At 44.2% G+C, this 20,938-nt stretch overlaps 1 protein-coding gene and 1 non-coding gene across 3 annotated transcripts; both read left to right on the forward strand.

Annotated features, from left to right (window-relative positions):
* The first annotated feature begins 1,435 nt into the window (after nt 1–1,435).
* On the forward strand, nt 1,436–18,521 carry RGN (regucalcin). 2 transcript variants are annotated; one of them, XM_033201572.1, is made up of 7 exons: nt 1,439–1,892; nt 4,269–4,446; nt 8,157–8,339; nt 14,933–15,148; nt 16,894–17,025; nt 17,281–17,435; nt 18,110–18,521. In XM_033201572.1, exons 2-7 carry the CDS (start codon nt 4,284–4,286, stop codon nt 18,158–18,160), a joined length of 900 nt encoding a protein of 299 aa, XP_033057463.1. In that variant the 5' UTR covers nt 1,439–1,892; nt 4,269–4,283; the 3' UTR covers nt 18,161–18,521. The 2 variants fall into 2 exon arrangements, with proteins under 2 accessions (XP_033057464.1, XP_033057463.1); XM_033201573.1 differs by lacking the exon at nt 14,933–15,148 and having other exon boundaries at nt 1,436–1,892.
* On the forward strand, nt 11,523–11,629 carry LOC117078580. The gene has a single exon (XR_004435030.1). It is a non-coding gene; the product is annotated as a U6 spliceosomal RNA (small nuclear RNA).
* Nucleotides 18,522–20,938: the final 2,417 nt, after the last annotated feature.

Genomic DNA, 20,938 nt, shown 5'->3' on the forward strand with positions numbered 1-20,938 from the left:
TGCCCCAGCCCCCCAAGTAGCTGGGATTACAGGCATGCGCCACCACACGCACTAATTTTTGTATTTTTTGTAGAGACAGTGTCCCCTATGTTGGCCAGGCTGGTCTCGAGCTCCAGACCTCAAGTGATCCGCCCTCCTCTGCCTCCCGAAAGTGCTGGAATTACAAGTGTGAATCTCCGTGCCTGGCCTATAGTAGGTTCTTTCTAACAGCCTGTTACTGAGATGTCCCAGGGTACCCCATGGAGTGTGTTCTCCCTCCTCACTGTAAAGAGTCAATAAACCCAGATTTGTTTGACTGCAGGTGGTCTGCGAATAAAGAGCACTTATATTGTAATAAAAGATCCCGATGTACCCTCAGAGAGATCCTGATAAAGCAGGAGAGACAGATAAACCAATGGATCTCAGTGTGATGAGTAATGTAATAAAACATAACAAGGCACTTCTGGAAGAGCAATAGGTCAGAGAGCCAGGAGGGTCAGCCAAGTCTTCCTGATGCAGGGGACATTCAACTGACTCTTAGGTAGAAGTTAGTCCAGGGAAGAAGGGAGCATTGGATTAGTGGTCAGAGAAAAGTGTTCTAGGCAGAGGGAATAGCAAGTTCAAAGTCGAGAAGCAGAGAACATGGCTAGAACATGACAGAGATCAAGAAGGGACTCTCCACAAGTTCAAAGGGGCTTGTGTGCTCAGGGTCCATTGCAGGGTGCTATGACACTTTATTTTTTTACTTTATTTATTACTATTTTTTGAGACAGTGTCTCACTTTCTCGCCCAGACTGGAGTGCAGTGGCATGTTCTTGGCTCACCACAACCTCCGCCTCCTGGGTTCAAGCAATTCTCCTGCCTCAGCCTCCTGAGTAGCTGGGACTACAGGCATGCACCACCATGCCCAGCTAGTAGAAATGGGGTTTCACCATGTTGGCCAGGCTGGGACCTCAAGTGATCCACCTGCCTCGACCTCCCCAAGTGCTGGGATTACAGGCCTGAACCACTGTGCTGGCCCTGGCTTTTTTTTTTTTTTTTTTTTAATGTGGGTTATTTAGAGAAAGCCTGTACCATCAGATGGCAGGACCAGGAATACATTTAGGCTGAGAATGGGGTTGTGGAGGTGAGTGCTGTTGAGGAATGTGTTTTCCTTATGCTTTGAAAATGAAATCGAGCCTTTCCTCTTCCCCCACCAAAAAGTTTTTGCAAGAGTTGGCCTTCAGCCACCAGGTCTTCTCCACTAGGATGAGAGGAGCTTTGTTCTTTCCTTTTTTACCTGTTTGGGTTTAACCCTCCCAGTCTCTCTCTGTTCGGCATTTAACAACTTTTTTTGGTTGAAGTAAGAGGTAAACTAGCTATTGGTCCAAACTCCAAAGCTCAGGTTCACTGGGCCGTAAGCCTGTACCCACCATCCCCGTGCCTGCCAGGGACGGCTTTGCAGGATTCTTCCAGCCGCGGGGAACAGGGACGGGGACGGGGCGGGGTCCCAGGCCCGTGCCATCCACCTACCAAGCCGCCGGGTCCCAGGAGGCGTTTCCCCTCTACTCGGCCGGCTGCCTGACCTTCGAGCTGCCTGAGAAGTCTCCAGCCTGGCGAGTGCCGAGCCAGGACGGCCTCCCCGCCCCCTCCCTGGAAAGGAAAGGCCCCGGCGACAACAGAGCCAGACCCGCTCGTCCCGTCCCAATCTCCCGATCGGGGGCAGCCAGAAGGAGACTGACTGCCCTGTGCCCACCCGGGAACCCGGGCCCTTTCAACCGGGCTGGCTGGTGCGCCCTCTGCAAAGCCTGCGCCAGGGACGAGGCAGGCTCAACCTTCAGATTCCCAGGGCCTCTCTGTCACTGTCGCCGTCACCGTCGCCCGAGGCCCCAGCGGCTCTACCAGACTGTTGTGGAGGCCTCTCACCCGCACAGGTACCCCGGGGGCAGCTCAGGCACCTGACGCCCCAGTCCCCGCTCCCTGCTGCCCAGCCACCCCTTTTGTGGCCACGGGCCGGACCTAAATGGAACATTTGGCTCCCCTGTCCCCTCCCCACCGGCTTCTATGAGGGAGCATGGGGTTAAAAGTCGCTATTGCAAAACTCGTGCCTCTGGTCTTGAGCCTTATCTAAGACTGACAGGATGAAGGCCTTTGGAGTCTGAACACAGCCCGCCCTCACCTTTTTTTTTCAAGACGAGGTCTCAGTCTGTCGCCCAGGCTGGAGTGCCATGGCCCAATCTCCGCTCACTGCAACTTCCTCCTCCCAGGTTCAAGCGATTCTCCAGCCTCAGCCTCCCTAGTAGCTAGGACCACAGGCTTGAACCACTAAGCTGGGCTAATTTTTTGTATTTTTTGTAGAGAGGGGCTTTCACCATGTTGCCTGGGCTGGTCTCAAACTCCTGACCTCAATGATCCTCCCACCTCAGCCTCCCAAAGTGCTGGAATTACAGGCATGAGCCACCTGCACCGGCCTGAGCCCATTTTTAATAGCCAAAAAACATTCCAAATGCTGCTGCAGATGCGGACACTTTGTATTTGGGACTGGTTTGGGCTGTGGTTTTTTTGTTTGTTTTGGTTTTGGTTTTTTGTTTTTTCTTTTTTTTTGTTTTTTGTTTGTTTGTTTGTTTGTTTTTGAGAAGGAGTCTTACTCTGTTGCTCAGGCTAGAATCCAGTGGCACAATCTCGGCTCACTGCAACCTCTGCCTCCCGGGTTCAAACGATTCCCCTGCCTCAGTCTTGTGAGTAGCTGGGATTACAGGCACCTGCCACCGTGCCTGGCTAATTTTTTTGTATTTTTAATAGAGATGCGGTTTCACCATGTTGGTCAGGCTGGTCTTGAACTCCTGACCTCGTGATCCACCTGGCTCAGCCTCCCAAAGTGCTGGGATTACAGACGTGAGCCACCACGCCTGGCGTGTGTTTCTTTTTTAAAATATAGTTTATTGGAGGAAATATTAGATCAAACATTATTTTTCTTTTTCCCCCCTCTATTCATTTGCCCACCCACGTGTAGGATCACTTACTTCAAAGCAGATAGCTACCCTGGGAGAAGGATGAAGATGCAGGCAATTTTTATTTATTTATTTAGAGACAGGTTCTTGCTCTGTTGCCCAGGCTGGAGTGCAATGGCATGATCACAGCTCACTGCAGCCTCCATCACCCGGACTCAAATGATCCTCCCACCTCAGCCTCCCGAGTAGCTAGGACCACAGGCATGTGCCCTTACACCCGCTAATTTTTTGTTGTTTTGTAAAGTCAGGGTCTCACTATGTTGCCCACACCAGTCCCAGACTCCTGGGTCCAAGCAATCTTCCTGCCTCAGCCTCCTAAAGAGCTAGGATTACAGGCCTGAGCCCCTGTGCCTGACAAATGCAGGCAGTGTGGATCATTCCTGGAAACCGCCTACTCAGGGCAGAGGTACAGAAAGAAAAGATTGCTCTTGAAAGTTGCCTGTCTTTCCTCTCCCACATGGGATTCTTATCTGATTTTTTCTCCTTTTCAGATAATTTTTCTGTCTTCTCACAGTTCGCTGGTCATGGTCTCTGGCCTAAAGTCCCAGCATAGAATGTTCCTCTCCTGTGGAGTCCAACACTCCTTGCCAAACTGGCACGGTGTCTTCCTGGGAAGCAAGAAATCACCGAAGGGCTGTCAGTTCCTGCCAGGGTGGTTCAATGCTGTCCTTTTCTCTGCTCCTTCCATGGTCTGCGTTGGAAAATGCGTGTTAGTTCGAATTCAGCGAGTTCTCATTGGGGTGAACATAGTCCTAAAAATGCAGTTCATAAAAATCAACCACACAGAGGAGAAAAATAAATCAGTAAAGCAGCTCAGAAAAATACAGGTGTGGAGGTCCCTGGCCTCTGCACCCTCAAAGAAGGGGCTCAACAGCATCAACAGAAGGGGGGGAGCAGAAAGTGCCCTGCAGGCACCCAGAAGGGCCGCCAATGAGCAAACTGCCGGCTCCCTGACCTGCCCTGGGGCCCAGGGTATTGACTTAAAGGGCGACCTTGCACTATTTCAACAACCAGTTTTCTGAGGATCACAGACACCAAGGAGTGGAGGTCAGGGTGTTGCTTTTTTGTTTTCTTTTTGAAAGATCATTTGAGAAACACGTCACTGGTAAGTTGGTTGAAGATGTTTCATGGTCTCTGTTATCAGCTCTTTTCTTTTGCCTACATGTGTCTCTCCCTGTCACATTGCATATCCTGCTCTGACCTGGGGAAGTGTATCCAGCCTTGCCAGTTCTTAGCCAGGTGTTTTACTATATTTGTTCTGTGCGATGACCTTTCACTCACCTCTGTTACCTTCAATAGATCTCCTCCGCGACCATGTCTTCCATTAAGATTGAGTGTGTTTTGCCGGAGAACTGCCGGTGCGGTGAGTCTCCAGTATGGGAGGAAGTATCCAACTCTTTGCTCTTCGTAGACATTCCTGCAAAAAAGCTTTGCCGGTGGGATTCACTCACCAAGCAAGTACAGCGAGTGACCATGGGTAAGGATGAAGGCTGGGCTCAGATCAGCCAGCTACCTTTTCCCAGGGGAAGGGTGGTCACCACGGCACCCTTCTTGTCAAAGCACACTGAATACACTTGTCATGTTGTCTGTCCCCACTCCATATCCTTCCACTCTGACCCAGGGTTTAATTATGGATGGTCAATACTTTCCTCTTCTTCTTTGAATGAGGGGCAACATTCCTAGTTTTTTTTGGGGGGGGGGGTTGTTTGTTTTTTTGTTTGTTTGTTTTGAGACAGGGTCTCACCATGTTGTCCTGGCTGGAGTGCCATGGTATGATCACAGCTCACTGCAGCCTTGATCTCCTGGGGCTCAAGGGATCCTCCTGCCTCAGCCTCCCTAGTAGCTGTGACTACAGACGTATGCCACTACGTCCAGCTAGTTTGTATTTTTTGTAGAGATGGTGTTTCACCATGTTGCCCAGGCTGGTCTCAAACTCCTGGGCTCAAGAGATCCACCCACCTCAACCTCCCAAAGCACTGGGATTACAGACATGAGCCACCACGCCCAGCCCATTCCCAGTTTTGTTTGGATGCTGGGTTACCCTAGTTCCTGTCTTTCCTTAATACCTTCAGATAACCATGGAAAGTTAAAGACCTAGTTATCTGCCTTGGGTCAGGCCAAGACCTTAATTTTCAAAACAAAACAAAACAGAACAAAAACAGGTGCCTCCCTTCTTTGAAAGTGAAAACTAGCTTTTGGATGTATAAAGAGTCAACCAGGACCATCTTTGCTCACTGCACAAAATAGGATTCATGATGGAATCTCATGTGCATTTGAGTGTGATGCGTTTATGGCCCTGTGAATTCTAAAGAAGGAATTTATCACTTTCTATGGCCCAAGGGAATGGGCTTGATGTAATTACCGATAAAGAAAAAAGTTTCTTGTTTTCACTGAACCCATGGGAAAAAATATCAGGAATTCCTATAATCTTGGGACATTCTTTCTCAACCCGGAACTGGGACCTCAACTTTTTTCATTTTTTTAGACAAGGTCTGGCTCTGCCATACAGGCTGGAGTGCAATAATGCAAACATGGCTCACTACAGCCTCATCTCCCAGGCTCAAGCAATCCTCCCACCTTAGCCTCCTGAGTAGCTGGAACCACAGGCGTGTGCCACCACACCTAGCTAATTTTTTTTTTTTTTTTTTTTTTTTTTTTTTTTTTTTTTTTTTTTTTTTTTTTTGGAGGCGGAGTCTCGCTCTGTCGCCCGGACTGGAGTGCAGTGGCCGGATCTCAGCTCACTGCAAGCTCCGCCTCCCGGGTTTTACACCATTCTCCTGCCTCAGCCTCCCGAGTAGCTGGGACTACAGGCGCCCGCCACCTCGCCCGGCTAGTTTTTGTATTTTTAGTAGAGACGGGGTTTCACCGTGTTAGCCAGGATGGTCTCGATCTCCTGACCTCGTGATCCGCCCGTCTCGGCCTCCCAAAGTGCTGGGATTACAGGCTTGAGCCACCGCGCCCGGCCTTAATTTTATTTTTATTTTTTGTAGAGACAGGGTCTCCCTATATTGCCCAGGCTGGTCTTGAACTCCTGGGCTCAAGCAATTATCCTGCCTTGACCTCCCAACGTGCGGAGATTACAGGCATGAGCCACCACGGCCCGCTTTAAACTTCTTTATTTTTAAATGAAAGGGAACAACATTTTTTTTTTTTTTTTTGAGACGGAGTCTGGCTCTGTCGCCCAGGCTGGAGTGCAGTGGAGCGATCTCAGCTCACTGCAAGCTCCGCCTCCTGGGTTCACGCCATTCTACTGCCTCAGCCTCCCGAGTAGCTGGGACTACAGGCGCCCGCCACCACGCCCAGCTAATTTTTCATATTTTTAGTAGAGACGGTGTTTCACTGTGTTAGCCAGGATGGTCTCGATCTCCTGACCTCGTGATCCGCCCGCCTCGGCCTCCCAAAGTGCTGGGATTACAGGCGTGAGCCACCGCGCCCGGCCCCAGGAACAACTTTTTAATTCACCCAGAAGTATGACTGTGGTAAAATGACTGTGAACTCTGAGGGTAGAATGGGGATGGGGTCCCCTTGCCTTTTCTAGTCTCTTTTGCAGCAGACACACATGCCAATCTGTGATCTGAAAAGCGCCCCCCCGCCCCACCCCCAACCCATGGAAAAAGCTGTGGTGTCAGCAGTAGCTTAGAGAGCAACCAAGAGAAGTCTCAGGCTGTAGGCTGGGATCCCCGATGAGAGTTGTCCTACACATTCCCTGGGACCCTTGATGACTCCAATCAAAGTGTGAGCAGGGCTTTGAGCTAAGGGTGACTCCTGAAGCTCCCATTATCTTACACTGAATAGGTGCTTAGGAAATGTTTTCAAAATCAATTCTTATAAATTTATTTCACCACAGCAATCAATCTCTCCACTTAAAAAAAAAAAAAAAATTTCTTGGCCCAGTGCAGTAGCTCATGCCTGTAATCTCAACACTTTTGGGAGGCTGAGGTGGGTGGATCGCTTGAGGCCAGGAGTTCAAGACCAGCCTGACCATCATGGTGAAACCCTGTCCCTACTAAAAATGCAAACATTAGCCAGGCGTGGTAGCACAGTCTGTAATCCCAGCTACTTGGAAGGCTGAGGCAGGAGAATCCCTTGAACCCAGGAGGCAGAGGTTGCAGTGAGTCAAGATCATGACACTGCACTCCAGCCTGGGCAACAGAGCAAGACTCCATCTCAAAAAAAACAAAACAAAAAAAAAGTTTTCTTATACATGGAAAAATATTAAACAAAGAAAACCTAAAATTTAAAAACATAAAATATAGTAATATAATGAAGAGATGTGATTATACTATCTCTACATCTACATTCTATCTGTTTATTAATTTTTACCGTGGTTACTTCAAAAAAGGATCTGAGAAACAATTTGCATTTAATACATATAAAATAGGGCCCCTTAGAAAAGACAAATCCTGGGTCAGGCGCGGTGGCTCATGCCTAATATCCCAATACTTTGGGAGGCCAAGGCGGGTGGATAACCTGAGGTCAGGAGTTCGAAATCAGCCTGGCCAACATGGTGAAACCCCATCGCTACTAAAAATACAAATAAAAATTAGCCAGGCGTGGTGGCACATGCCTGTAATCCCAGCTACTCAGGAGGCTGAGGCAGGAGAATTGCTTGAACCCAGGAGGCAGAGGTTGCAGTGAGCTGAGATTGCACCACTGCACTCCAGCCTGGGCAACAAGAACAAAACTCTGTAAAAAAAAAAAAAAAAAAAGGCAAATCCTGGATTGGAGAGGGAGAGAGATGTCACAAAACCTAGTTGCTATAACTAAACTCAGTTTGTGTCTCTGAATGTTCTGGAACATTTTTTGGCAAAATGGGGTATCACTTGCTCTGTGATGACTGTCCCGGTGCCCCTAGATTAGAAACTCCTCCTCTGAACTGGATGTGGCACCTGCTCCATATCATGGCCACTGTGCTTTCACTTCTCTGCTTCCACTAGACTGGGAGCTTCCAGAGGAATTAGGTTTTATTCACATTTCTATCTATTGCTGCCCAGATCAGCACACATAATTCATACTCAACAAATGTACTAGGTTACATAGCCTTCCCTACTCAATAGAAGGAAGAGAGCACTCCCATTGTCACGAGAGCTGGGCTCCCACTCTAAGAGATGCCAGGTAGCACAGTGACCTCAGTGGCCTCAGCCACTAAACTGGTACTGCTTTTTAACTGTTGCTTTGCCTCTACAGATGCCCCAGTCAGCTCTGTGGCCCTTCGCCAGTCGGGAGGTTATGTTGCCACCATTGGAACAAAGTTCTGTGCTTTGAACTGGGAAGAACAATCAGCAGTTGTCTTGGCCACAGTGGATAACGACAAGAAAAACAATCGCTTCAATGACGGGAAGGTGGATCCCGCCGGGAGGTACTTTGCTGGTAAAATTTCTCTTAACACCTACTTACTGAGCCTTGGAGGAAATACTTTGACATACAAAGTTTTCACTACTGGCTAGGGTGGTGGCTCACGCCTGTAATCCCAGCACTTTGGGAGCCAAGGCGAGTGGATCGCATGAGCCCAGGAGTTCGAGACCAGCCTGAGCAACATGGTGAAATCCCGTCTCTACCAAAATTACAAAAAATTAGCTGGGTGTGGTGGCGTGCACCTGTGGTCCCAGCTACTCAGGAGGCTGAGTTGGAAGGATCATCTGAGCCCAGTAGTTTGAGGCTGCAGTGAGCCAAGATCGTGCCACTGTACTCCAATCTGGCTGATAGAGTCTCGAAAGGAAAGAAAGAAAGAAAGAAAGAAAGAAAGAAAGAGAGAGAGAGAGAGAGAGAAAGAAAGAAAGAAAAAAAGAAAGAAAGAAGAAGAAGGAAGGAAGGAAGGAAGGAGGAAGGAAGGAAGGAAGGAAGAAGAAAGAAAAGAAAGGAAGGAAGGAAGGAAGGGAAAGGAAGGAGAAGAAAGAAGAAAGAAGAAGAAAGAAAGAAAGAAAGAAAGAAGAAAGAAAGAAAGAAAGAAAGAAAGAAAAAGAAGGAAGGAAGGAAGGAAGAAAGGAAGAAAGAAAGAAAAAAGAAGGAAGGAAGGAAGGAAGAAAGGAAGAAAGAAAGAAAGTTCTCACTACCTCAGAAGTGTTATTTGTAATGAATCTTGGGTTCTTTATTATTGCCTGAGTAACTTGTAGCACACACACACATAAAATCCTATGATAAAATCTTCATTTGCATTTCCGTCTCTAGCAGAGACCAAAATCTGTATGGTATTTTGGTGGTTTAAGTGAGTTTTAAATACAGGGGTTTTGTTGTTGATTTTAAATCAGAAATATTTTCAAATTTACAGAAAAAAAATAAGAATAGTACAGGCCGGGCGTGGTGGCTCACGCCTGTAATCCCAGCACTTTGGGAAGGCCGAGGCGGGCAGATCATGAGGTCAGGAGATTCAGACCATCCTGGCTAACAAGGTGAAACCCTGTCTCTACTAAAAATAAAAAAAATAGCCAGGTGTGGTGGTGGGCACCTGTAGTCCCAGCTACTGGGGAGGCTGAGGCAGGAGAATGGTGTGCACCTGGGAGGCAGAGCTTGCAGTGAGCCAAGGTCACGCCACTGCACTCCGGCCTGGGCAATAGAGAGAGGCTCCATCTCAAAAAAAAAAAAAAAAGAATAGTACAAACAACACTTGTATTGTATACCTTTTACTCAGGTTCACCTATTGCTAACGTTTTGTTCCATTTGCTTTATCATTCGCTGTCTGTATATATCTAAACATATTTATCTCTGGAATCCTTTATTAAAAAAAATAGAGATGAGATCTCACTATGTTGCCCAGGCTGGTCTTGAACTCCTGAGCTCAAGTGATCCTCGCACCTCATCCTCCCAAGTGCTGGGATTACAGTTGTGAGCTACTGCGCCCGGCCTATCTCCAGAATCATGTGAGAGTAGGTTGCATGTATATCCTATGTGCCTTTACCCCTAAAATGCTGCAGTGTGAATTTCCCAAGAACGATGACATATTCTTACATGACCACAGTTAGAGTGATCAACTTAAAAAAGTTTAGCATTGATAGAGTCATTTTATCTGATATACTATTTAAATCCCAGTTTTGTCAATTGTGCAAAAAGTGTTCTTTCTCACATTTTTTCCCTCCAGCACAGGATCCAGTCTAGGATCATGGATTGCATTTCCTTTTCATATCTCTTTGATCTTTTTTAGAACTGGAACATTTTCATAGCTTTTTTTGTTGTTGTTTTTTATAACATTGCCATTTTGAAGAATACAGCTAGCCCTACCCAACTTCCCCCTTTTTTAATAGGGCATTCCTTATTTAGTATCTGTCTGGTGTTTGCTTGTGATCAAGTTGATGTTATACATTCCTGACTGGAATACTGCATAGATAATGGTCTGTTCTCAGGGTAACCCATCTGGAGGTACACGATGTCCATGTGTCCTCTCGTTGGTGATTTTGATCACCAGGTTAAGGCTCTGTCAGATTTATCTACTGCATAACTATTTTTAATTGCAATTTATAAGCAATTTGTGGGGGTTGTTAGTTATCTATTGCTGGATAACAAATTACGCTGAAACTAAGAGGCTTAAAATAAGAAATATTTATTATCTCAGATGGTTTCTGAAGGTCAAGAATCTGGGTGCAGCTTAGCTGAATGGATCCAGTTCAGGCTATCTCATAAGACTGCAGTCAAGCTTTCCGCAGGGGCTGCAGCCTCAGAAAAGGCTGGATTCTCTGAAGAGGTCTGAAGGATCCACTTCTAAGCTCATTCACATAGGGGTTGGCAGGAGGCTTCAGCTCCTTAGCTGGTGGGTCTCTCCATAGGGCTGCTCAGGACATGGCTGCCCCTAGAACTAGTGATAAGAGGAGAGAGAGAGAGACAGAGAGATAGAGAGAGGAGAGAGAGAGAAAACACATGCACCCAAGATCCAAGATGGAAGCCACGGTCTTTAGCCAATTAGAAGTGACATACCATCACTTCTGCCATATGCTATTGGTCACACAGACAATGACAGAGGGAACTATCCAAGGGCGAGGATGCTGAAAGGTGGGAATCATTAGGGGCTATCTTGGAGGCTGGCTACAACATGGGGAGATACTCTAAGTCCACACAAATATCCTGGTCCTCATCGAAATTTCTCCCTTAAGTTTTACATTCGTTGATGATTCTTTCTTGAACCAAAGTTTACTATGATGGTTGCAGAATGACTTATATGCAGGTTTAAAAGAATTTTATCTACAGTTTTAAATTAGATAATGCATTTCACATATATTTCTCATCATAATAACCTTCTAAGTTAGCCAAAGTTGATTCTCCATCTCTGCTATTCCCACCTTCCCACACTGCCGCCTCATATTGTTGGCCCTGCTGTCCTGGCCCTGTGCATGTTCAACCTGGAAGGCAGGAGAGGTCAGAGCAGCTGACTGTAGACTGCTTCCCATCTTCCTGGGCTTTATACAACCACAGATATGGTCAGGGACAGGTTGAAAGATTAAAGATGAGAATCTGTTGGAAGCCCTTCTGCAGTAATTTCTGCAGGATAAAGATATGTGATTGGATATTTCACCTCCTGGTGAAATTGATTTTCTTTCCCTCTTTTGAGTAGAAGTTGACAGTTCTGTGCTCGCTTCAGCAGCATATCTACTAAAATTGGAATAATACAGAGAAGATTAGCATGGCCCCTGCACAAGGATGACACGCAAATGCATGAAGAGCTCCACATTTTTTTTAAAAGTTTATAGTTCTGAAGCACTTTGTGAGACAAAAATAAAGATGGCCTCCAAGGCCTGCATTCTTAGCATGGAGTCTCTGGGCCATCAAGAAACCTCTTATTTTTTTTTTTTTTTTTTTTTTTTTTTTTTTTTTTTGAGACGGAGTCTCGCTCTGTAGCCCGGGCTGGAGTGCAGTGGCCGGATCTCTGCTCACTGCAAGCTCCGCCTCCCGGGTTCACGCCATTCTCCTGCCTCAGCCTCCGGAGTAGCTGGGACTACAGGCGCCCGCCACCTCGCCCGGCTAGATTTTTGTATTTTTTTAGTAGAGACGGGGTTTCACCGTGTTAGCCAGGATGGTCTCGATCTCCTGACCTCGTGATCCGCCCGTCTCGGCCTCCCAAAGTGCTGGGATTACAGGTTTGAGCCACCGCGCCCGGCCAAGAAACCTCTTAAAATTGTAGGTGTCATTGTGGTTGTAACTATTAGGTATTACTATAATATTCTATAGTACTAATACTAATACTATAATATTATGCTTATAATAATATATAGTTTTACTTTATATATTATAATATATAATTTTAATTTATATATTATAATATAGTATAATTATATAAGTACATATAATATAATTATATATTATATAATATATATGCAATTATATAATATATTAATATAATTATATATTGTATAATATATAATACAACTATATATAATATTATCTATTATATTTATATATTATAATATTATATATAATGATGTCATAATACTACAGTATTCTGGCAGATGCCTAACACTGGTACAGTAGTATATACCTAATAGGTTACTCTGAGGTGCCCCAGGCCCAGAAAAAGGTGGGGTCATCTTATAGTCTAGATGGATCCTCAAGGTGATGGCATCCTGAAGATATCACCACACCCAAGATCTGACCTGTCTATGCTTGTTACTAGATAATGAAGCTGAGGCTCTAGATTATTCTGTCCACCAAGGAAGAGGCTTTCCAAGCAGCAGGAGATTCATGTGCATGTTCCAGGCCTCTTTTTCTGTGAGGCAGATAGTGTGCAGGGAGAGCCATGAAACAAACCCAACTGACCTAGAGCAGGAAACTGCCAAGGGAACATCTTTCTCCCCAAGGAGGGAGGATCGACCCTGTCTTGCTTGCTCTTCAGGCTTCCCATCTGCATTGTCTCTTTGGCATCTGTGCCATCTCATTTTTGGCATCTGTTGATTCTCTTTTCCTATGTGAGTCGAGATTTCCATGTTTCTTTGTGTTGCCAAGTAATCTGGGGTTGTGTTCTAGACATTTTGAATATTATGAGGCCCTGAGTCTTATTGAAATCCTTTGACCGGGCACGGTGGCTCAAGCCTGTAATCCCAGCACTTTGGGAGGCTGAGGCAGGTAGATCACTTGAGCTCAGGAGTTTGAGACCAGCCTGGGAAACACAGTGAAACGCCGTCTCTACAAAAATAAAAAATAAAACAAATGAGCCAGGCATGGTGGCTTACCCCCACAGACCCAGCTGCTCAGAGGCTGAGGTGGGAAGAACGCTTGAGTCCAGGAGGTTGAGGTTGCAATGAGCTGTGATCACGCCACTGCACTCCAGCCTGGGCAACAGAGCAAGACTCTGCTGCTAAAAAAAAAAGAAGAAGAAGGAGAAAGAGAAGGAGGGGGTTTGGCATGGCGGCTCATGCCTGTGACCCCAGCACTTTGGAGGCCAAGGCAGGTGGATTGCTTGAGTTGCTTGAGCTACTCGGGAGGCTGAGGCAGGAGAATCACCTGAGCCTAGAGGAGGTTGAGGCTGCATGAGCTGACACCGCATCACTGTACTCCAGCCTGGGCAACCAGAGTGAGTCTAGGAGTTTGAGACCAGCCTGGGCAACATGGCAAAACCCCGTCTCTACTCAAAATACAAAAACAAAACAAACAAACCTAGCCTGGCGTGGTGGTATGTGCCTGTAGCCCCAGCCACTCGGGAGGCTGAAGTAGGACAATTGCCTGAGCCTGGGAGATTGAGACTGCAGTGAGCCATGATCGTGCCACAACACTCCAGCCTGGATGACATATCGAAGAAGAAAGAAGAAAGAAGGAAGAAGGAAGAAGAGGAGGAGGAGGAAGAAGAGAAGGAGGAGGAGGAAGAGGAAGAGGAGGAGGAGGAGGAGGAAGAGGAAGAAGAAATCCTTTGAAGAATGTTGTTATAGTTGTCTTAGCAGGCAATGTATACATGTAGGTTCAGGCCACAAGTTCCAACCTGTTTTTTATTAGATGTTATTAGGATCTGTCCCACACGTGTGCCACTCAGTGGTCAGTCTGGGACCCAGAAGGAGTTCTATCAGCTCTGCTCTCAATGTCTTCAGTAGGCTAATTCAAATCCAATTCATGCATGTATAAGTCCAAGTTGGGGTGATCCTAGGAGATCGTAAACAGCTTAACGGGATTGCGTTCCTGAGCAATTGCCCCTTCACTATCTCTCAGTCATTTCCAGTTTCCTGGACCTCTCCTTTTCATTCCACCAGCCAGAAACCACCCATTTCTATGACTAGGCTGCCTCTGGGGCCAAGCAGCAAGGACAGAGAAGATAATATAAAAGCAACAGTATTTGGCGTCACCCTTTTGGGGCTGCAGCTTCACCCAATGGAGATGAACGTCTCCTTCCCTTGGAGTTTGCATTCCTACAGTTTCCTGCTGCTGGCCATTCTCTCTGCCGTTGCTACCCCTGCTGCAGACTTGTCTGGGGACTGGTGCATGAGAGAATGGAGAAAAAGGAGTGGAAAATAACCTAGGGATTTTCTCCACTCTCTCTGAGCTTCAGGAGTTTCCTTTTCTGCTCCTTGAACCAGATCTAGGGGGTTTCTCTTGGATCTCTGTCTGCACCACAGTGCACATTTCCAGATTTCAGGGTGCGTTGAGTTCAGGCTGGCAGATACCAGAGAAGAAAATGAAGAGCTCACCATCAATTCCATGGTACTTCTACGTCTGCTGTTCTTCCCTGAGCTACCTGCTAATATTTGCTTTTCAGAGTTCTAAGACGGCTGTGCCATGTATTTTATCCAGGTTTTATAGCTGTGCTCAGTGGGAGAAAATGAAGTTCATGCATGTTTACTCCTTCTTATTTTGAAGCAGAACCTCTAGGCACAGTTTTAATTTGCATTATACGCAAGGTAATTGTCATTTTTAAAAAATATATAGGGCCCAGATTAGAATTGTATAATGATTTCCTTTGATTTAATCACTGGAAAAGATCCCTGGTGAGAAAGGATGGTGTCGTGCATGGGGCAAGATGCTGTGGGGCAGAGCTTAGTGCTGTTTGGTTTTCACAGGCACCATGGCTGAGGAAACGGCTCCGGCAGTTCTTGAGCGGCACCAGGGAGCCCTGTACTCCCTCTTTCCTGACCATCACGTGAAAAAGTACTTTGACCAGGTGGACATCTCCAATGGTTTGGATTGGTCGCTAGACCACAAAATCTTCTATTACATTGACAGCCTGTCCTACTCCGTGGATGCCTTTGACTATGACCTGCAGACAGGACAGATCTGTATGTATTTTTCATTATTTGTCTCAGTGCTGCTGGTATTGTTTTCATATGTTTGTGACTAGTAAGGCGCCTCTCCCTCACCTCATGTGAAGAGGTCCTTACTTAAATGAAGAGCTTTCTGATGCTACTATTCCATATAGTAATGATAGCACAGACTTGACTGTGCTGCCAGTCAAATCATGGCCCTCAACATATTTAAATATGGCAAGAGTTTGGCATAATGTGGATAGATCTGGGGAAGCTAATAAAAAATAATTAATACAAATATAGATTCTTAATCCTCTTCCTTGCCATCATCACCAGAAAGAGGCTCACTGCAAAAGGGATCCTGTTCTACCAGGAGGTGCTAAAGGCAGATAATACTTAATGGAATATTGGTGCAAAAGAACAGAAACCTTGAGGTTTTTTATTGTTGTTTCTTGTTCTACTTGTTCTACTTTAGTTAACCATAGGCAAGTACTCAGAAGCTAATTACCAACCTTTCAAAATGGAAACGCAAAAAAAAAGTAATTGCACGTTGTCCAACTCCATCAATATGCTTGAAAGGAGCCATAGTTGGAAAATGGGAGGGAAGGAATTCTTTAGAATCTAGAAGGGAGTCCTTGAAACTGTTTCATGAAAGGTGCCAAACCTTTTATGAAACAAAAGAGCAACACTAATAATAAAAATGACTTCGAAAAAATATCCCCAGAACTCTGCATGCAGATTTAATCAGAGGCAAACTATTCTGGTGCAGATGTTTTGCTTTGAAATACGTAGTGCTTCGGAGGCTGAGGCAGGAGAATCGCTTGAACCGGGAGGCAGGGGTTGCAGTGAGCCGAGATCGTGCCACTGTACTCCTGCCTGGCAACAGAGAGACTCCATCAAGAAAAGAAAGAAAGAAAGAAGAAAGAAGAGAGAGAGAGAGAGAGAGAGAAGAAAAAGAAGAAAGAAAGAAAGAAAGAAAGAAAGAAAGAAAGGAAGAAAGAAAGAGAAAGAGAGAAAGAGAGAAAGAGAGAAAGAGAGAGAGGGAAAGAAGGAAGGAAGGAAGGAAGGAAGGAAGGAAAATAAAGAAGGATGTAGTCCTCTTTTTTATAACTGTTTGTACCCATTGTCATTATACGTGGTTTTAACATTTTTCCATTATACCTCAATCTGATGACTGTAGTGACCTGGACTTTGTAGCATAAAATTCTGGATTTTGATATTTGTTTTTTGTATACCGCGGTTACCCCCTCTTAAGGGCACCTAGGTGGTTTCTGCGTGCCCCTCCTGCCAGAAACAGGCTCTTCTAATATTTAGTCTTGATTTTGGAGCACTCAGTCAGGCAGAAAAAGAACTCATATATCTTGCTAGTTTTTGTGCATGAACTGTTCACGTGGTACCATTAAGTTGCCTTGTGGATCTCAAGAGTTTTGTAACTGAAACAGCAAAGGTCTAACCACAAGCTGACATGTACTTGACATAGACATGCAGGGCCCCAGTTCAGGTCAGCTTCAAAAAGAACTATTATTGGTCTTTTAGTAAGAATTCTGCTTTCTTTTTTCTCTCTCCTCTGAATGCTTAAACAGATGCCTGTACCCAAACAAAAGACAATGAATCCATCCCAATCATGTGGTAAAATCCTTTGTTCACATGCCAGACACTGGATAAGCTGAAGTGATCAGTATTTATAACCAGCTTGAGAGCTCCCTGTTTGATTCTCAGTATTTAGTGGCCTGTTGTTTTGTTGTGGTTCTGTTTTTGTTTTTGCCTTTTAACCATAGCCAACCGCAGAAGTGGTTACAAGCTCGAAAAAGAAGAACAAATCCCAGATGGAATGTGTATTGATGCTGAGGGGAAGCTCTGGGTGGCCTGTTACAACGGAGGAAGAGTGATTCGTTTAGATCCTGTGACAGGTAGGCCCACAGCAAAATGAAAAATCCTTGTCATGGCCAAGCAGAGATATAGCCCGAAAGTTAGTCAGAATTTCTTTTCCTGTAGAAGTGCATCTTTTTGCTCAAAATAAATTGTCAGGGAAAGCAGATTGAATATTAAATGCACAGATGAATCCTGACCCCCACAGTCTTCTTAGATCTTCCCTAGAAACAATAAACAATACACAGGTTGGAAATTGCTGCAACTAAACTTTAATAAAATACTTGGTGGTCTAGGGAAAAGACTTCAAACTGTGAAGCTGCCTGTTGATAAAACAACTTCATGCTGCTTTGGAGGGAAGAATTACTCTGAAATGTATGTGACCTGCGCCCGGGATGGGATGGACCCCGAGGGCCTTTTGAGGCAGCCTGAAGCTGGTGGAATTTTCAAGGTGATATGACCATTTCTTTGATTTTGGGGGTTGGGGAAAATCCCCTGTAAGTAACTGAGTGATTGGTACTTTTGCATACTTCTAAAGCATAATCCTATTTAGCATGTTAAGCTCATCATGCTAGACTGAAAAACATTTTATTTCGATTTTCTAGAGACTAAGTTATCCGAATTCCAAGATGATGTGTTTAGCCTACTTTGTACATTAAATTTTTTTTACTTCCTGTTTATTGAAACTCTTCAAATCAGTAGAATGAACTTGGGAAACCAATATTTACAACATGCCTAGAAGATCAGTTGATTGTTTTGATGTCTTAAGGATTTTTCAGATTTTTAACATCTTTTAGCAGTAGAATAAACACTGATAAAAATCGTAGAGCTTTTGAGCTGAAAAGAAATACATAATGTAGAAACCCCTTTCTTAGCAGGCAGCAGATGATAGAACTAATTCAGTTTTAAATCTAAGTTAGTCGTAAAAGATTGCTAGTTGAATTATAAACTATATGAATAATTGGGTTGGACCATAAATATCCAGTCAGGTAATTCCTTTTTATGATAGGAAATAAAACAAAGATAATAGGTGGCTAAGTATATTATTACAAATCATAAAAATGCTTTTGAAGAATACTTGTGAATTACCTTTCGCCTGAGATTCTCTCTTTTCTTTTTCAACAGATAACTGGTCTGGGGGTCAAAGGAACTGCTCCCTACTCCTATGCAGGATGAGGACAGGTCTTCTTTCCTGCCACAGGGAGCTCTGAAGACAACTAGAGAATCCTGGGACTGAAATTTCAATGTAGTTAGAAAGAAAAATGAGGCAATGATATCATTAACAGGGTTAAGTTTTAATTTACAACTTTTAAAAGGCAGAGCGTTTTTAACAAGGAGTGACAGGTGGCTTTGATAACACTTCTAAGGCTTTCTGTAAAAGGTACTATAGAAGAGCAAAGAATCGTTCAACTGTCAATCAGCCTCTTGATTCTTTGTAAATTGCCAGGGTGGGTGGGTACATATCTCTTCTTGATTCTGCATTTCATACTTAACTATATTAAAGCTTCAAGGAACAATAAATAATCTGGTAACGACCTATTATGTTCCCTTTTATTTTCATCATAGTCTTATAAAATATACCACCGTGCTAACTAACCTACGTAGATATTACACTTCCTATATGTTATTTTACAAACTAAAATACGGCTGGAGGATAAGACGCAAACATACTGTCAAAATCCATGGTTCCAGCTGCCACCTACTGGATGTAAAAGTAATACGTCTCTTTGGAAAGACATTTCAAAAATAGCTTTATTGAGTTATAATTGGCCTGTACATATTTAAAGTGTACAGTTTGACAAATTTGTCACATATATTCATGAAACCAACACCACAAACAAGATAATGAATCTATCTACTACCCCAAAACTTTCCTTGTCCCGTCGTAATCCTTTCCTTCAGCCCCTCCACCTGCCTGTTCGCTGCCCCCAGGAAACCACTGATCTGCTTTCTGTCACTGTAAATTCGTCTTAAAATTAGGTAGTGTGATTTCTCTAACTTTGCTCTTTTTCAAAGTAGCTTGGCTATTTAATTCCTTTGACCTTCCATATAAATTTTCAAATCAGCTTGACAATATCTACAAAAGAAATCCAGCTACAATGTTTTAACTGGAATTGTGAATCGCTTTTTTTTTTTTTTTTTTTTTGACAGGATCTACTCTGTCGTCCAGGTCGGAGTGCAGGGGCACAATCACGGCTAACTGCTGCCCTCTACCTCCTAGACTCAAGCAACTCCTCGCCTCAGTCTCCCAAGTAGCTGGGCTGAAACTGCAGGTGCGTGCCACTATGGTCATTTTTTCATTTGTTTGTTTGGTTGATTTTTGGGGGTTTTGCTTTTGGAGATAATTGACATCTTTACTATTCTGAGTCTTATCCATGAACAGGGCATGTCTCTCCTGTTATTTAGGCCTTCTTCAATTTTTGTCATCAGTGTTTTGTAGGTTTCAGCATACAGATCTTGTACTTGTTTTGTTAGATTTATATCCAAGTATTTCACTTTTTGGAGCTATTGTAAATGTTATTATTATTATTCTTTGAGATAAGGTCTTGCTCTATGGGCCAGGCAGAGTGAAGTGGCACGATATAGCTCACTGCAGCCTCGAACTCCTGTACTCAAGCAGTCCATACACCTCAGCCTCCCAAAGTGCTGGAATTACAGGCATGAGCCACCACACCCAGCCTTATTATTATTTTTGGATTTGTTTCCAGTTGATCATTGCTTGTTCATAGAAGTGTGATTGGCGTTTATAGGTTGACTTTGTATCTGATGAGTTTGCAACCTCACTAATGGTTCTAAGAGTATTTCTGTAGCTTATCTGAGATTCTTTGGATTATAATCATGTCTTCTCTGAATAGAGACAATTTTATTTCTTTCTTTCCAATTCGTATGTTTTTCTTTTTCTTGCATTATTACACTGGCTAAGATTGCCACTTTATGTTGAATGGACATAGTAAGAGTAGATAGCTTTGTCTTGTTCCCAATCTCAAGAGAAAAGCATGCAGTCTTTTATTATTAAATATATTAGTTATATGTATTTTTGTGGATGGCCTTTCTCAAATTGAGGAAATTCCCTTCTCATTTATTTTTCTGCATTTATTAATGTGATTATGTGGTTTTCCTTCTTTAGACTGTTAATATGATCAATTCTTGCATTCCTGAGATAAACCTCCCTGGTCATGATATATTATTACTTTATATGTTGCTGAATTCCATTTTCTAATATTTTGTTGAGGATTTTTGCATCTACTATCTTTTGTCTATGGTTGACATCAGGGTAATTCTGGCCTTATAAAATGAACTGGAAAGTATTCCCTCTTCTACTATCTGGAAAAGATAATATATAGGCCAGGCATGGTGGCTCACGCCTGTAATCCCAGCACTTTGGGAGGCCGAGGTGGGCGGATCGAGACCATCCTGGCTAACACAGTGAAACCCCGTCTCTACTAAAAATACAAAAAATTGGCCGGGCGTGGTGGCGGGCGCCTGTAGTCCCAGCTACTCTGGACGCTGAGGCAGGAGTACGGCGTGAACCCGGGAGGCAGAGCTTGCAGTGAGCCGAGATTGCGCCACTGCACTCCAGTCTAGGTGACAGAGCAAGACTCTTTCTCAAAAAAAAAAAAAAAAGATAATGTAAAATATTATTATTCTTTAAATATTTGGCAAAATTCATCAGTGAAACCATTTGGACCCGGAGATTTCTTTTTCCGAAGTTTTTAAACATTCCTTAATAATTATAAGGTCACTTGGGTGCCTTATTTAATTTTGGTGGGTCTGTTAGCTTGTGGCTTCCAAGGAATTGATCCTTTTCATCTAAGTTGTCAAATTTATGTGTGTACAGTTATTCATAGTATTTCCTTATTATCTTTTTAATAATACCTGAGAGGTTTGTAGTGATATCCCTTTTTTGCCTGCTATTGGTATTTGTGTCTTTTTTCTTGTCAATCGTGCTAGAGG

Source organism: Trachypithecus francoisi, unplaced genomic scaffold (genome assembly GCF_009764315.1).
Source record: "Trachypithecus francoisi isolate TF-2019V2 unplaced genomic scaffold, Tfra_2.0 Lachesis_group6, whole genome shotgun sequence".
NCBI classification, from domain to species: Eukaryota; Metazoa; Chordata; class Mammalia; order Primates; family Cercopithecidae; genus Trachypithecus; species Trachypithecus francoisi.

What these genes read in the sequence shown, in the direction of transcription:
- RGN (XM_033201572.1), top strand. Translation starts at nt 4,284, where the DNA reads ATGTCTTCCATTAAGATTGAGTGTGTTTTGCCGGAGAACTGCCGGTGC. An exon ending in CGCCGGGAGGTACTTTGCTG is followed by an intron (nt 8,340 to 14,932) that starts GTAAAATTTCTC and finishes TGGTTTTCACAG; the next exon opens with GCACCATGGCTGAGGAAACG. An exon ending in TCGTTTAGATCCTGTGACAG is followed by an intron (nt 17,026 to 17,280) that starts GTAGGCCCACAG and finishes TTGGTGGTCTAG; the next exon opens with GGAAAAGACTTCAAACTGTG.